The sequence below is a fragment of the Macaca thibetana genome, chromosome X, assembly GCF_024542745.1.
Source record: "Macaca thibetana thibetana isolate TM-01 chromosome X, ASM2454274v1, whole genome shotgun sequence".
Classification (NCBI taxonomy): domain Eukaryota; kingdom Metazoa; phylum Chordata; class Mammalia; order Primates; family Cercopithecidae; genus Macaca; species Macaca thibetana.
In genome coordinates, this window is record NC_065598.1 from 147,531,306 (window position 1) to 147,547,530 (window position 16,225).

Sequence of the window (16,225 nt, forward strand, 5' to 3'; positions counted from 1 at the left end):
TTACAAATTGAAAAGAATAGAAATAATAGAAAGCCTCTTCTTAGACCATAATATAATTAAACTCAAAACCAAACACCAAGATATCTGAAAAATGCCCAAACATTGGAAATTTTAAAATATGCTCCCAAATAACCTATGGGTCAAAAAGGGAGTCTCAGGAGAATTCTACAAATGCATTAAGTTGAATGAAAATAAAAATATACATACAAAAAGTGGGATTCAGCTAGAGTGTTTCTTTGAGGGAAATATATAGCATATTTTAAATGTTTATATTAGAAAATAAAATCTAAAATCAATAACCAAAACTATCACCCTAGGAAACTAAAGAAAGAAGAGCAAGTTGAATTGAAAGAAATTGTAGAGGATCCCCCCTCCCTCCCTTCCCACATTCCCACCTCTTCCCCCTTACTCCCTACCCCCACCATTTGAGACACACAGACACACACATCATTTTACAACATGTTCATTTTATTTCCATCACCATGGGGCATACCCTGTGGGGTGTAAAATGTACTCTACACCCTGTTGGCTACTTATTTGGGGTTAGACCTCTGGAGACTTTACAGATAGACTTGAGGTCTCTGGCCTTGCCCAGGAATTACTGGTTGCCCAAGGAGTTGCTGGAGACGGTGGAAGTCTCCATGTCCTTGTGGTCCTGCTGTGGCTCATTTTGATTGAGTTCCTCATTTGGCTGGTCAGAGTGGCTGGATAGTGTTGGCCCACTCCATTCCTCAGGGTTTTTTGAAATGGTGGTCTTTCAGGGAGAGACTTTTGTTCCTGGAACTTCCTTGGCGGGTCCCTTTTCCCTTCCGCGTTGTCTTGGGAACCTGGAAGGACAACAGGGAGATCAAAGAAGGGCACTGGTTTGGGGAAGAGGATGGAGGAGGGGGGAGAACAGAGGCTTCATAGAGAAATGATACAGACTGGGGGTGGGCGTTTTGCCAGGGGAGCACAGGAGTCAGAGCTTGGGTGGGCCGTTCACTTTGATAGGGCTTCTGGGCCGGGGTTGAGAGGATGCTTTCCCCTTCCTCGCCTCTTTGGTGTTGGCGGGTGGTTTTTGGACAATGGGCTGGAGGCTCGTGGTTTCCTGGACATCTTCACCACACCAGCATCTCTCAACAATCTACTCCAGTCCACCTGGTCTCCCCATGCCTCCTCCAGGACAGCGAAGGCAGGCCAGCAGGCTAGAAACTCACACAGCATTTTTATGTTAGTCTTGTGGTAGAATTCCTTTTCCCGGAAAGCTTGATATTTTCTCTTAACACCTTCAACTAATTGGATGAGGCCCATCCACATTATGGAAGTTATACTGCTTTACTTAAAGTCAACTGATTGTAAATGTTGATCACATCTACAAAATACCTTCACAGCAACATGTAGACTGCTGATTGACCACACAGCTGAGCACTATAGCCTAGACAGGTTGACACATAATTCTAGCCATCTTGCACCATACAAAAATATAACTCAAAGTGAACCACAGACTTTAAATGCCAAAATTACATTTTTTTTTTCTAGGACAAAACAAAAAAAAAATTGTGTTACCTGAGGTTATATCTTAGCTCAGGCTGCCATAACATAATGCCATAGACTGAGTAGCTGAAACAGTAGAAATTTTTTTTTTTTTTCACACTTTTGAAGTTTGGAAGTCCCAGATCATAGACTTGCAGGGTTGGCTTCTGGTGATGGCATTATTCCTGGCTTGTAGATGGCCCTTTATCAGTATGTCCGTTCTTGGCCTTTCCTCTGTGCATGTGCAGAGAGAGAGAGAGAGAGAGAGAGAGAGAAAAGTCATGCAGGCACAAAAGTACTTTCTTCTGTCTCTTCTCCCTTCTTATAACCACACCAACTCTATGGGATCAAGGCCCCACCCTTATGACCTTTTTTAATATCAGTTTCTTCCTTAGAAGTGTCATCTCCAAATACAGACACCCTGGGGCTGAAGGCTTCAAAACATGAATTTGGTGGAGGACATAGCATTAGCAAAGAATAGACACGTAGATTAATAAAACAGAATAAAGCTTAGAAACAGACCTGCACACATACAGTCAGGTGATTCACAACAAAGGCAATAATGGTGAACGTACAGGTTTTCCAATAAAAGATGCCTGAACAATTAGACATCTATACACAAATTATAATAACCTGGACATATCCTTACATATTCCACGAAAATTTGCTCAAGATACATCATAGACCTAATGAAAAATCCAAAAACTATACAACCTCTATAAGAAAACATAAGAGAATATCCACATAACTTTGAGTTTGGTGATGAGTTTTTAAATTCAACACCAAAAGCATGATCAGTGAAAGAAAAAATTGCCAAGTTGATTTTATTAAAATAAAAATCTTATGCTCTTCAAAGGACTATGTTAAGAGAATGAAAACAGAAGCCACAGACTAGCAGAAAACATCTGCGGTACACATATGTGGTAAAGAACTTGTCTCTACAGTATGTATGAACTCTTAAAGCTCAACGATGGAAAAAAATGAAAACAGTCAAAGATCTGAACACACATTACACCAAAGAAGATACACACATGGCAAATAAGCATACTAAAAGTACTGAGAGTCCTTTGTCATTAGATAATTGTGTACTAAAATGATATACCACTACACACCTATTAGAATGTCCAAAATCCATAAAAAGCAAAACAAAGAAAACAAAACCAAGACCAATTGCCAGTGAAGATGTGGAGCAACAGAAACTCTCATTCATTGCGGGTGGAGATGCAACATGGTACAGCCACTTTGGAAGACAATTTGGCATTTTCTTAAAAAACTGAACATAGGCTTAGCATAAGATTCAGCAGCCGTACTCAATCAACTTAGCCAATTGATTTGAAAACATGCCTCCATACAAAATTGTATATGAATGTGTACAGTAGCTTATTTCATAATCGCCAAAAATAGAAGCATCCAAAATGTATGTCATTTGGTGAATCGATATATACATATATATGTATATATAAATATAAATATCTAAATATTTATTTAAATATACATACATTTAAATATACACATATAAATTTACATATTTAAATATACACATATAAATTTTAAATTTAAATATACACATATAAATATATTTAAATATACATATATGCAATATATTTAACATATGTACAACAATATATACTATATATGTATATTTAAATATACTATATATGTATATGTAAATATATATGTATATTGCTTTCCTGAGGTGACGATTTTGATTTTGCTGTAGTAATCTGTTGCACACCTCGTTCTGAAAGCTGATGCACTTGAATATTCCACATACCTTTTCCTTTGAATTTTCAAGATCATATATATATATCTATGATACAACCAGACATTGATACTACCACTCCTCAATGAAAAGGAATAAGTTACAAGCCACACAAAGTTATACATGACTCTTCAGTTCATTATGCTACGTGAAAGAAGCCAGTCTAAAAAGGCTACATAGTATAAGATTCTATTTATATGACATTCTGGAAAACGCAAAATTATAAAGATGAAAAAGCTGTCAGTGGTAGCCACGGGGTTTATCTGACAAGCACAAGGGATTTATCAGGGCAGTCAAACTAGTATCCATCATACTGTAAAGGTGGTTGCATGCTTGCTTTGGTCTGAATATTTTTGTTGCCACAAAATTCATGTGCTGAAATACCAAGGTGACGGTAGTAGGTGGAAGGTGGGATATTTGGAGAATGACTAGAGCATGAGAGCAGAGTCCTCATGAATGGGATTAGTGTTTTTATAAAATAGACCCTACAGAGATCCTTTACCCTTTCTTGCATGTGAGGACATAGGGAAAAGGCTGCTGTCTATGAATTAGGGAGCAGGCCTCCACCAGACATGAAATCTGCCAGCACCTTGATCTTGGACTTCCCAACCTGCAGAATGTGAGGAATAATGTTGTGTTGTTTATAAGCCACCCAGTCGACACTATTTTTGTTATGGAAGCCCAAAAGGACTAAGACAATGGCTGTATGCATTTGTCAAAACCCATATATCTTTGCAGCACAAAGAGTGAAGCTTAATGTATGTAAAGTTTAAAAGTAACTTAAGAGGTTGGAGAATCACGTAACAGAGTGTAAAATGTTACATACACACAGAAACCTACCTGTATTATAGATGTATGAAGCAACCAGAGAGAAGCAAGTTGGGGGAAAAGTTATGATATTTGTGTACTCCATCAAAGAAATATATTTTTTATAAAGTTTAAGTCATCCAGATAAGTATGTAAAATAGATGAACATTTCATAATCATTTATTTAACTTTTTAGAGATGAATACTATTGGGTTTTTGTTTCATAAAAAGTCCTTTTATTTTAAAATGCATATTAAGTTATTTAGAGATAAAATGGTATAATGCCTTAGATTTGCTCCATGTTATTCCAGAAGCTGATATGCAGGTAGGTGAGTGTCTAACTGGAACCAGATTTGCTGTGTAGTTAAAGTTGTTCATGCTGGGTATCAAGTATACTGGGTTCATTATATTGGTTTCTGTTATTCTGTATGTGTGAAGGCTTTCCCTAATGAGACATTTTTATCATAAATATGCCATTAAAAGTGAAATCCTCAATGAAACCGACCACTTTGTAGAAATAAAATAAATCAGTAACCAAACTGATCCAAAGAGAAATATAAAACTTTAATTAAGCTATATAAACTGAAACTGTACAATATTCAAAGCTCAAGTCACCCTCAAACATTCCAGGTTAGGCAGTTTTGGATTCCAGTTCTACCAAATGATGAGGGAAAACTAACCACCATCTTACATCAACTCTTCCAGAACATACAAAAGATCGACAATTGTTCAATTCATTCTCCCAGACTAGCCCTCCTGGATTCAAAACCAGATGAAGATCACATCCCTCCCCTGATGGAAAAAGAACACATCAAGTAACCTCCCTCACATAGCAATAAATATCCTATGTAAATTAGTAGCATATTAAAGAAATAAACAGGCTCTGACCAAGGAAATAAAATATGATTTAACATTAGAAAAAACTGTTTCATTGTAATTCCTTACATACAAAATGGAGGAGAAAAAATTTGATTGTGTCAACGGGTACAGAAAAAGCTTTTAAAAGAAATTTAATATGAGTTCATGAAAGAAAAGAAAATATTTAGTTAACCTATACTCAAAGAGAACTTCCGTTTCATAAAATCAACAAAAACATACTTAAATGTGAAATGTTCGAAGAATTATCATTCAAGTCAGGAATGAGAAGTAGATGTAGGCTATTATCTCTACGTTTGAAATCAGGATTGAGACACAAAGAGCTGTAAGTATCAAAATGAGTAAGTGGTATGAATATTGGAAAAACATGTAATGTTTAGTGATAATACCATTATTGATCTTGAAAATTCAAAGGAAAAGGTATGTGGAATATTCAAGTGCATCGGCCGTCAGAACGAGGTGTGCAACAGATTACTACAGCAAAATCAAAATCTTCACCTCACGAAAGCAATAACTAACTATGACAATTAATAGACAATATGCCATTTGCAATAGCAAGAAAGTCCAATAATTACCTGAATAGAAGTCTAATAAAAATGTATAAGATGTTTATACAAGCAGCTATCGAAGTATACTGACATATTCAGGAAAAAAGAGCTCGAAATATATAGAGGAGTATAACATATTCATTCATGGGGAACACAGCAGTGTAAAACTGTAAACTCAGCTTAAATTATTTACAATCTAGTGCCTTACCTGTAGCCACCAACATTACAAGCAAATTTGGGCTGCTGTGCTCTGCTTCCCAAATCAACTCTAGAAATTTATAGAATGGAAACAGAAAGTAAAAAACCAGCATCAGCAACAAAATCTATGCAACAAAACAGGGACAGCCCAGGGTGAGACTGAAGACCTTGTTGAGTTGGTACTTGTGTTTGACACTTGCAGTGCCAGTTGGAGGGGGTTAGTGGCAGGGATGTTGGGGAGGTTTGTAGCCTGCTTAGACGGCAGATGAAAGAATGGGTAGAATAAAAGTTTTAAAATTTCCACTTCACTTCATTGCACAATCTGAGGCAGCCCCTGAAAACACGATGCCAAAAGGCCTAGTGTAATAGCAGGACATCAGGAAAATTGGGTTGGTTAAGGCACTATGGCTCCAGAGTTCTGCTAATAACAACCTGAAATCAACATAGTGGGAGAGGAATTATGTTTAAAAAAAATTCTTTCAACAGGACACAAAGACTGGAATAGAAGTAGAATAGGATATCAGAGTGAATCATGCATACTAAGGGTGGCTATTACTTCATAGAAATAAATACATATATTGCTACCTACATATATACTTGGAAGATATGTAAACCCTATTTCTTCGATTCAGAGAATAAACCATTTAGGACCGAAGGTTTGCCAAGTGTAGCTCTGGCTGGGGAGGAGCCCTCCTGGGAAGGTGTGTGTCTTCTCCCAGAGCTCACTGCAACCGCGGGGGCTGCCGCCCTGCAGGCAGCACCTGGCCTGGGACCCATAGCCATTCTCTACAAGGGGTACAGATGCACAAACGCTCAGAGGTGACAGAAACAGAGCGTCTCCCACCCATCACTTCATCCAACAGCCAGGGGTGAGGAAGAGGACCCTCCTGAGTGAGGACTGAGGATCCACCCTCACCCACATAGTGGGACCACAGAGTCCTTCAGCTCCTCTTGTCAGCCCTGGTAAACACTGGCAATGATGTCACCCCGACCACACCCCTTCCCCCAATGCTACTTTGGGGGGACTCAGAGTCAGAGACTTGGTCTGAGGGGAGCAGATACAATCAGCAGAGGATGGCGGTCTAGGCTCAGCCAGGCATCCAAGTCAGGACCCTGAGGGATGACCAAAGGTCCCTCCCACCCCCAACTCTCCGGAATCCACCAGGATCTACAGCCTCAGGATCCCCATCCCAATCCCTATCCCTACCCCTACCCCTACCCCCAACACCATCTTCATGCTTACCCCCACCCCCATCCAGATCCCCCCCCAGCAAGCCGAATCTGGTTCCACCCCTGCCGTGGACCCAGGGAAGTACCGTTGCCCGGATGTGACGCCACTGACTTGCACATTGGGGGTCAGAGGACAGCGAGATTCTCGCCCTGAGCAACGGCCTGCTATCGGCGGAGGGAAGTAGGCCCAGGCTCGGTGGGGAGGCAAGGTGAGATGCTGAGGGAGGACTGAGGCGGGTCTCACCCCAGACAGAGGGCCCCAAATAGTCCAGCACTGCCTCTGCTGCCAGCCTTGGACCACCCCACATGGGAAGACGTCAAAGGGTGGATCGCCACCACATCACTCCGCCAACCCCCGCCGCTTTAGCGGCAGGGAACTCTGTGGTCAGAGCGTTGTGTGATCAGGGCAGGGCTGGTTAGAAGAGGGCAGGGCTGGTTAGAAGAGGGCAGGGCCCAGGCTCTGCCAGAAATCAAGGTCAGGGCCCCGAGAAGGGACTGAGGGTAACTGCTCCACACCCCCACTACCATTCTGATCCCCCAACACCACCCTCACCCCCATCCCGCATTCCCCATTCCCATCCTCACCCCCACCCCCATCTTGGCAGAATCCGGGCTTTGCCTCTGCTATCAACCCACAGAAGCTCCGGGAATGGCGGCCAGGCACACGGATCCTGAGGTTCACATTTACGGCTAAGGGAGGGAAGGGGCTCGGTATCGTGAGCAAGGCCTTTGGGAAGCAGAGGAAAGGCCCAGGCCCTCCTGGAAGTCAATGGAGTCCTCAGGGGACCCAGCATGCCAGGACAGGGGGCCTACGGTACCCCTGTCTCAAACTGAGGCACCTTTTCATTCAGCCACGGGAATCCTAGTGATGCAGACCCACTTCAGCAGGGGGTTGGGGCCCAGCCCTGCCAAGAGTCAAGGGGAGGAAGAAGAGGGAGGACTGAGGGGAGGTCGCAGTCCAGATCAGTGGGAACCTTGGGCTGGGGGATGCTGGGCACAGTGGCCGAATGTACCCCGTGCTCATTGCACCTTCAGGTGACAGAGTTGAGGGCTGTGGTCTGAGGAGTGGTACTTCAGGTCAGCAGAGGGAGGAATCCCAGGACCTGCCGGCCCCAAGGTGTGCCCCCTTCGTGAGGACTGGGGATACCCCTGGCCCAGAAAGAAGGGACGCCACAGAGTCTGGCTGTCCCTTATTCTTAACTCTAGGGGAGCCCTATCATGCATGACTCTAATTGGCAATCTCATTTGTACCACAGGCAGGAGGTTGGGGAACACTCGGGGACATAAGGTGTTGGTGTAAAGAGGAGCTGTCTGCTCATTTCAGGGGCTTGGGGGTTGAGGAAGGGCAGGGCTCGGCAGGAGTAAAGCTGAGTAACCCATAGGAGGCCATGAGAAGCCTCACCCTAAAACCAAAGAGGTCTGCCCTGGACAACCCACTTGGGGGTGACAGGATGTGGCCCCTCCTCACTTCTGTTTCCAGATCTCAGGGAGGTGAGGACCTTTTCTTCAGAGGATGAGTCAGGTCAACACAGGGGCCCCCATGTAGTCGACAGAAGCGGTGGTCCTGAGATCTGCCAAGCATCCAGGTGAGAAGCCTGCGGGAGGATTGAGGGTACTCCTGGGCCAGAACGCAAACAGGGGCCCCATAGAAATCTGCCCTGCCCCTGCTGTTCCCTCAGAGAGCCTGGGCAGTGGTGTCGGCTGAGGTCTATCCATTATTCTGGGATCTCTGATGTCAGGGAAGGGGAGGCCTTGGTCTGAAGGGGCTGCACTCAGGTCAGTAGAGGGAGGCTCTCAGGCCCTGTGAGGAGTGGAGGTGAAGACCAAGCAGGCTCATCACCCAGGACACATGGACTCCAATGAATTTGGACATCTCTCATTGTGCTTTGCGGGAGGACCTGGTCATGTATGGCCAGATGTTGGTCCCTCATGTCCTTCTGTACCACATCAGGAATGTGAGTTCTTGACATGAGAGTTTCTCAGGCCAGCAAAAGGGCGGGATTAGGCCCTACAAGGAGAAAGGTGAGGGCCCTGAGTGAGCACAGAGGGGACCCTCCACCCTAGTAGAGTGGAGACCTCACAGAGTCTGGCCAACCATCCTGACAATTCTGGAATTCGTGGCTGTACTTGCAGTCTGCACCCTGAAGGCCCATGGATTCCTCTCCCAGGAATCAGGAGCTCCAGGAACAAGGCAGTGAGGACTTGGTCTGAGGCAGTGTCCTGAAGTCACAGAGCAGAGCGGGTGCAGACAGTGCCAACACTGAAGCTTTGCCTAGAATGCACACCAACAGCACCACCCGCCCCAGATCACATGGGGCTCCAGAGCGCCTGGCCTCACCCTCCCTACTCTCAGTGATGCAGCCTCATCATGCACTGGCCAGCTGTACCCTGAGGTGCCCTCTCACTTTCTCCTTCAGGTTCTCAGGTGACAGGCCGACAAGGAGGACTGGAGGTTCTGGGGCAGCACTAAAGGAGAAGATATGTAAGTAAGCCTGTTAGAGCCTCCAAGGTTCAGTTCAGTTCTCAGCTGAGGCCTCTCACACGCTCCATCTCTCCCCAGGCCTGTGGGTCTCCATTGTCCAGCTCCTGCCCACACTCCTGCCTGCTGCCCTGACCAGAGTCATCATGCCTCTGGAGCAGAGGAGTCAGCACTGCAAGCCTGAGGAAGGCCTTGAGGCCCGAGGAGAGGCCCTCGGCTTGGTGGGTGCCCAGGTTCCTGTTACTGAGGAGCAGGAGAGTGCCTCCTCCTCCTCTACTCTAGTGGAAGTCACCCTGGGGGAAGTGTCTGCTGCCGAGTCACCGAGTCCTCCCCCAGAGTCCTCAGGGAGCCTCCACCCTCCCCACTATCATCAACTGTACTCTCTGGAGCCAATCTGATGAGGGCTCCAGCAACCAAGAAGAGGAGGGGCCCAGCACCTTTCCTGACCTGGAGACTGGCTTCCAAGCAGCACTCAGTAGGAAGGTGGCTGAGTTGGTACATTTTCTGCTCCTAAAGTATCGAGCCAGAGAGCAGTTCACAATGGCAGAAATACTGGAGAGTGTCATGAGAAATTGCCAGTACTGACCGGGCACGGTGGCTCATGCCTCTAATCCCAGCACTTTGGGAGGCGGAGGCGGGTGGATCACGAGGTCAGGAGATGAAGACTGTGAAACCCCGTCTCTACTAAAAATACAACACATTAGCCGGGCATGGTGGCGGGAGCCTATAGTCCCAGCTACTCAGGAGACTGAGGCAGGAGAATGGCGTGAACGTGGGAGGCGGGGCTTGCAGTGAGCAGAGATTGCACCACTGCACTCCAGCCTGGGTGACAGAGCAAGACTCCGTCTCAAAAAAAAAAAAAAAAAAAAATTGCCAGTACTTCTTTCCTGTGATCTTCAGCAAAGCCTCCGAGTACTTGCAGCTGGTCTTTGGCATCGAGGTGATGGAAGTGGTCCCCATCAGCCACTTGTACATCCTTGTCACCTGCCTGGGCCTCTCCTACAATGGCCTGCTGGGCGAAAATCAAATCATGCCCACAACAGACCTCCTGATAATCATCCTGGCCACAGTAGCAATAGAGGGAGACGGTGCCCCTGAGGAGAAAGTCTGGGAGGAGCTGAGTGTGTTGGAGCTGTCTGGCAGGAGGGAGGACAGTGTCTTAGCAAATCCCAGTAAGCTGCTCACCCAAGTATTGGTGCAGGAAAATTACCTAGAGTACCGGCAGGTGCCCTTCAGTGATCATGCATGCTACGAGTTCCTGTGGGGTCCAAGGGCCCTCGTTGAAACCAACTATGTGAAAGTCCTGTACCATATGCTAAAGATCACTGGAGAGCCTCGAATTTCCTACCCATCCCTGCATGAATGGGCTTGGAGAGAGGGGGAAGAGTGAGTCTGAACAGGCGTTGCAGCCAGGGCCAGTGGGAGGGGTCTGGGCCAGTGCACCTTCCAGGGCCCCATCCATTAGCTTCCACTGCCTTGTGTGACATGAGGCCCATTCTTCACTCTTTGAAGAGAGCAGTCAGCATTCTCAGTAGTGGGTTTCTGTTCTATTGGTTGACTCGGAGATTTATCTTTGTTTCCTGTTGGAATTGTTCAAATGTTCCTTTTAACGGATGGTTGAATGAACTTCAGCATCCAAGTTTAAGAATGACAGTAGTGGCCAGGCGTGGTGGCTCAAGCCTGTAATCCCAGCACTTTGGGAGGCCGAGACGGGCAGATCATGAGGTCAGGAGATCGAGACCTTCCTGGCTAACACGGTGAAACCCTGTCTCTACTAAAAAAATACAAAAAACTAGCTGGGCGAGGTGGCAGGCACCTGTAGTCCCAGCTACTAGGGAGGCTGAGGCAGGAGAATGGTGTAAACCCGGGAGGCAGAGCTTGCAGTGAGCTGAGATCCGGCCACTGCACTCCAGCCTGGGCGACAGAGCGAGATTCCATCTCAAAAAAAAAAAAAAAAAAAAAAAAAAAAAAAGAATGACAGTAGTCACACATAGTGCTGTTTATATAGTTTAGGAGTAAGAGTCTTGTTTTTTATTCAGATTAGGAAATCCATTCCATTTTGTGAATTGTGACATAATAACAGCGGTGAAATAAGTATTTACTTAGAATTGTGAAAGAATTAGCAATAACATACATTATACAGAGAACTCAAGACATTAAAAGATAGTTAATTCTTGCCTTATACCTCACTCTATTCTGCAAAATTGAAAAAAAAAAACCATGGATACCTGGATTTCCTTGGTTTCTTTGAGAATGTAAGAAAAATTAAATTGGAATAAATAATTCTTCCTGTTCACTGGCTCATTTCTCTCCCATTCACTCAGCATCTGCTCAATGGAAGGCCCCAGGTTAGTAGTGGGGATGCTAAGGTAAGCTAGACTCATGCCTACACATAGGGTCATAGAGTCTAGCAGCTGCAGTCATATAATTAAGGTGGCAAGAAGTCCTGTAAGATGTAGAGGAAATGTAAGAGAGGGGTGAGGGTGTGGGGCTCCAGGTGAGAGTGGTGGAGTGTAAATGCCCTGAGTTGGGGCATCTTTGGCTTTGATAAACTGCAGTTCCTTCTGAAGGAGCTGACTCTAATGAAGCTGGGTGGGTCCAGGGCCAGATTCTCAGAGAGTGAGAGAAAAGCCTGGAATGGAAAGCAACTCTGAGTGGTTTATTTCGGATCGGGGATGAAGAGAGAGGAGTCTCCACCTGGGGCAGGAATGGAAGGTGTCCTGTGCTTTTGTCCCACTGCTATTGAACACAACCCAAGATCTAGGTGAAGGGCATCCATCATCTGCAACGGTTTCCTGAGCAATAAGGCTGAATTTCCGAGCAGGGTGACCCAGAAGCCACTGGCCAGGTGCTTTTCTGCCGAGCAGGGAGAGCCAGAGCTGACTCCATTAAAAAGGCATTCTAACTAGGTTATCTCAAGTGCAATTTGACCAATTGTAAGCATGAGCCAGATTTTAGATGGTAACAAAATGGATATAAATAGTGGTTTGGGTGGGAAAGCAACTGGGAGAGAGGGAAGGAGTTGGTCTTTGACACAGATTCTAGGAGCTTTGAGCTGCACCTGGCTGGGCAAAACTCCTGCACACCCAAATTTTGAAGTACATTCTCTAATAAGAAATACTTAACTGAATTTTATGGGTGAAGCTTCCTTTTTGGGCTAAGTATTCTATGTCCTATTGAGATGTATATTCTCTGATGACTCCTGGAGAACAACGACAACAACAACAAAATCCCAGAGTGTTAGGGCCTGGGGTTTAAAATTATTAGAAATAACAGCCATCCCCATTTGATAAAATACTAATTTACACCAGGCCCGGAGTTTCTGTTGCTCCACATCTTCACTGGCAATTGGTCTTGGTTTGTTTTCTTTGTTTTGCTTTTTATGGATTTTGGATATTCTTTTTTTTTTTTTTTTTTTTTTTTTTTTTTGGAGACAGAGTTTCACTCTTTTTGCCCAGGTTGGAGTGCAATGGCACAATCTCGGCTCATCGCAACCTCCGCCTCCCAGGTTCAAGCAATTCTTCTGCCTCAGCACCCCTAGTAGCTGGGATTATAGGCATGTGCCACCACGCCCAGCTAATTTTTTTGTATTTTTAGTAGAGATGGGGTTTCTCCATATTGGTCAGGCTTGTCTCAAACTCCCAACCTCAGGTGATCCACCCGCCTTGGCCTCCCAAAGTGCTGGGATTACAGGCATGAGCCACCGCGCCCAGTCCGTTTGGACATTCTAATAGGTGTGTAGTGGTATCTTATTTTAGTACACAATTATCTAATGACAAAGGACTCTCAGTACTTTTAGTATGCTTATTTGCCATGTGTGTATCTTCTTTGGTGTAATGTGTGTTCAGATCTTTGACTGTTTTCATTTTTTTCCATCGTTGAGCTTTAAGAGTTCATACATACTGTAGAGACAAGTTCTTTACCACATATGTGTACCGCAGATGTTTTCTGCTAGTCTGTGGCTTCTGTTTTCATTCTCTTAACATAGTCCTTTGAAGAGCATAAGATTTTTATTTTAATAAAATCAACTTGGCAATTTTTTCTTTCACTGATCATGCTTTTGGTGTTGAATTTAAAAACTCATCACCAAACTCAAAGTTATGTGGATATTCTCTTATGTTTTCTTATAGAGGTTGTATAGTTTTTGGATTTTTCATTAGGTCTATGATGTATCTTGAGCAAATTTTCGTGGAATATGTAAGGATATGTCCAGGTTATTATAATTTGTGTATAGATGTCTAATTGTTCAGGCATCTTTTATTGGAAAACCTGTACGTTCACCATTATTGCCTTTGTTGTGAATCACCTGACTGTATGTGTGCAGGTCTGTTTCTAAGCTTTATTCTGTTTTATTAATCTACGTGTCTATTCTTTGCTAATGCTATGTCCTCCACCAAATTCATGTTTTGAAGCCTTCAGCCCCAGGGTGTCTGTATTTGGAGATGACACTTCTAAGGAAGAAACTGATATTAAAAAAGGTCATAAGGGTGGGGCCTTGATCCCATAGAGTTGGTGTGGTTATAAGAAGGGAGAAGAGACAGAAGAAAGTACTTTTGTGCCTGCATGACTTTTCTCTCTCTCTCTCTCTCTCTCTCTCTCTCTGCACATGCACAGAGGAAAGGCCAAGAACGGACATACTGATAAAGGGCCATCTACAAGCCAGGAATAATGCCATCACCAGAAGCCAACCCTGCAAGTCTATGATCTGGGACTTCCAAACTTCAAAAGTGTGAAAAAAAAAAAAATTTCTACTGTTTCAGCTACTCAGTCTATGGCATTATGTTATGGCAGCCTGAGCTAAGATATAACCTCAGGTAACACAATTTTTTTTTTGTTTTGTCCTAGAAAAAAAAAAATGTAATTTTGGCATTTAAAGTCTGTGGTTCACTTTGAGTTATATTTTTGTATGGTGCAAGATGGCTAGAATTATGTGTCAACCTGTCTAGGCTATAGTGCTCAGCTGTGTGGTCAATCAGCAGTCTACATGTTGCTGTGAAGGTATTTTGTAGATGTGATCAACATTTACAATCAGTTGACTTTAAGTAAAGCAGTATAACTTCCATAATGTGGATGGGCCTCATCCAATTAGTTGAAGGTGTTAAGAGAAAATATCAAGCTTTCCGGGAAAAGGAATTCTACCACAAGACTAACATAAAAATGCTGTGTGAGTTTCTAGCCTGCTGGCCTGCCTTCGCTGTCCTGGAGGAGGCATGGGGAGACCAGGTGGACTGGAGTAGATTGTTGAGAGATGCTGGTGTGGTGAAGATGTCCAGGAAACCACGAGCCTCCAGCCCATTGTCCAAAAACCACCCGCCAACACCAAAGAGGCGAGGAAGGGGAAAGCATCCTCTCAACCCCGGCCCAGAAGCCCTATCAAAGTGAACGGCCCACCCAAGCTCTGACTCCTGTGCTCCCCTGGCAAAACGCCCACCCCAGTCTGTATCATTTCTCTATGAAGCCTCTGTTCTCCCCCCTCCTCCATCCTCTTCCCCAAACCAGTGCCCTTCTTTGATCTCCCTGTTGTCCTTCCAGGTTCCCAAGACAACGCGGAAGGGAAAAGGGACCCGCCAAGGAAGTTCCAGGAACAAAAGTCTCTCCCTGAAAGACCACCATTTCAAAAAACCCTGAGGAATGGAGTGGGCCAACACTATCCAGCCACTCTGACCAGCCAAATGAGGAACTCAATCAAAATGAGCCACAGCAGGACCACAAGGACATGGAGACTTCCACCGTCTCCAGCAACTCCTTGGGCAACCAGTAATTCCTGGGCAAGGCCAGAGACCTCAAGTCTATCTGTAAAGTCTCCAGAGGTCTAACCCCAAATAAGTAGCCAACAGGGTGTAGAGTACATTTTACACCCCACAGGGTATGCCCCATGGTGATGGAAATAAAATGAACATGTTGTAAAATGATGTGTGTGTCTGTGTGTCTCAAATGGTGGGGGTAGGGAGTAAGGGGGAAGAGGTGGGAATGTGGGAAGGGAGGGAGGGGGGATCCTCTACAATTTCTTTCAATTCAACTTGCTCTTCTTTCTTTAGTTTCCTAGGGTGATAGTTTTGGTTATTGATTTTAGATTTTATTTTCTAATATAAACATTTAAAATATGCTATATATTTCCCTCAAAGAAACACTCTAGCTGAATCCCACTTTTTGTATGTATATTTTTATTTTCATTCAACTTAATGCATTTGTAGAATTCTCCTGAGACTCCCTTTTTGACCCATAGGTTATTTGGGAGCATATTTTAAAATTTCCAATGTTTGGGCATTTTTCAGATATCTTGGTGTTTGGTTTTGAGTTTAATTATATTATGGTCTAAGAAGAGGCTTTCTATTATTTCTATTCTTTTCAATTTGTAAGCTTTGTTTGATGGCCCAGAGTACCATCTATCTTGGGAAATATTTCATGCACACTTGAGAGGATTGTTTATTCTGCCAATCTTGAATGCAGTGCTTTTCTTACTCTTTTATTTGGTCAGAGTAGTTAATGGTGCTTTTCAGGTCATCTGTATACTTCCTGGTTTTCTGCTTCCTTTTTCTCCTAAATACTGAGAAACAAATCAAACAGTTTTGACAAATATTTAGTCCCATGAAACCACAACCACAGTGAAGGTGCAAAATATATTCATCATCCCCAAAAGTTTCTTCCTGTCTTCTTGCTGTCAAACCACCCCTTCAGTAGAAGTGATCCAAGGTGAGCAGAAGTGAGCATCCACCAACCATGAGCATTTTCCCTATTAACAAAGGCAGGTAGGCACAGAGAGCAGCAGTTGCTTTCACACACAGGCAGCATCCAGGAGGAAAACCAGATCGA

General features: G+C 44.2%; 2 protein-coding genes and 1 pseudogene across 5 annotated transcripts; 2 read left to right on the forward strand and 1 right to left on the reverse strand.

Moving 5' to 3' along the window:
- Window positions 1–447: 447 nt before the first annotated feature.
- Window positions 448–6,968, reverse strand: LOC126945436 (chondrosarcoma-associated gene 2/3 protein). 3 transcript variants are annotated; one of them, XM_050775401.1, is made up of 4 exons: window positions 6,947–6,968; window positions 5,714–5,773; window positions 1,034–1,184; window positions 448–827 (listed from the first exon to the last, which is right to left on the reverse strand). In XM_050775401.1, the coding sequence occupies exons 2-4, from the start codon at window positions 5,727–5,729 to the stop codon at window positions 758–760; spliced, it is 237 nt and encodes a 78-aa protein (XP_050631358.1). In that variant the 5' UTR covers window positions 5,730–5,773; window positions 6,947–6,968; the 3' UTR covers window positions 448–757. The 3 variants fall into 3 exon arrangements, with proteins under 3 accessions (XP_050631358.1, XP_050631357.1, XP_050631356.1); XM_050775400.1 differs by lacking the exons at window positions 5,714–5,773; window positions 6,947–6,968 and having other exon boundaries at window positions 1,034–1,451; XM_050775399.1 differs by lacking the exons at window positions 5,714–5,773; window positions 6,947–6,968 and having other exon boundaries at window positions 983–1,451.
- Window positions 6,969–9,501: 2,533 nt separating this feature from the next.
- LOC126945435 (melanoma-associated antigen 12-like) lies at window positions 9,502–10,802 on the forward strand (annotated as a pseudogene).
- Window positions 10,803–14,476: 3,674 nt separating this feature from the next.
- Window positions 14,477–15,321, forward strand: LOC126945439 (chondrosarcoma-associated gene 2/3 protein). 2 transcript variants are annotated; one of them, XM_050775402.1, is made up of 2 exons: window positions 14,477–14,790; window positions 14,945–15,321. In XM_050775402.1, the coding sequence occupies exons 1-2, from the start codon at window positions 14,477–14,479 to the stop codon at window positions 15,012–15,014; spliced, it is 384 nt and encodes a 127-aa protein (XP_050631359.1). In that variant the 3' UTR covers window positions 15,015–15,321. The 2 variants fall into 2 exon arrangements, with proteins under 2 accessions (XP_050631359.1, XP_050631360.1); XM_050775403.1 differs by having other exon boundaries at window positions 14,477–14,739.
- The last annotated feature ends 904 nt before the right edge of the window (window positions 15,322–16,225 follow it).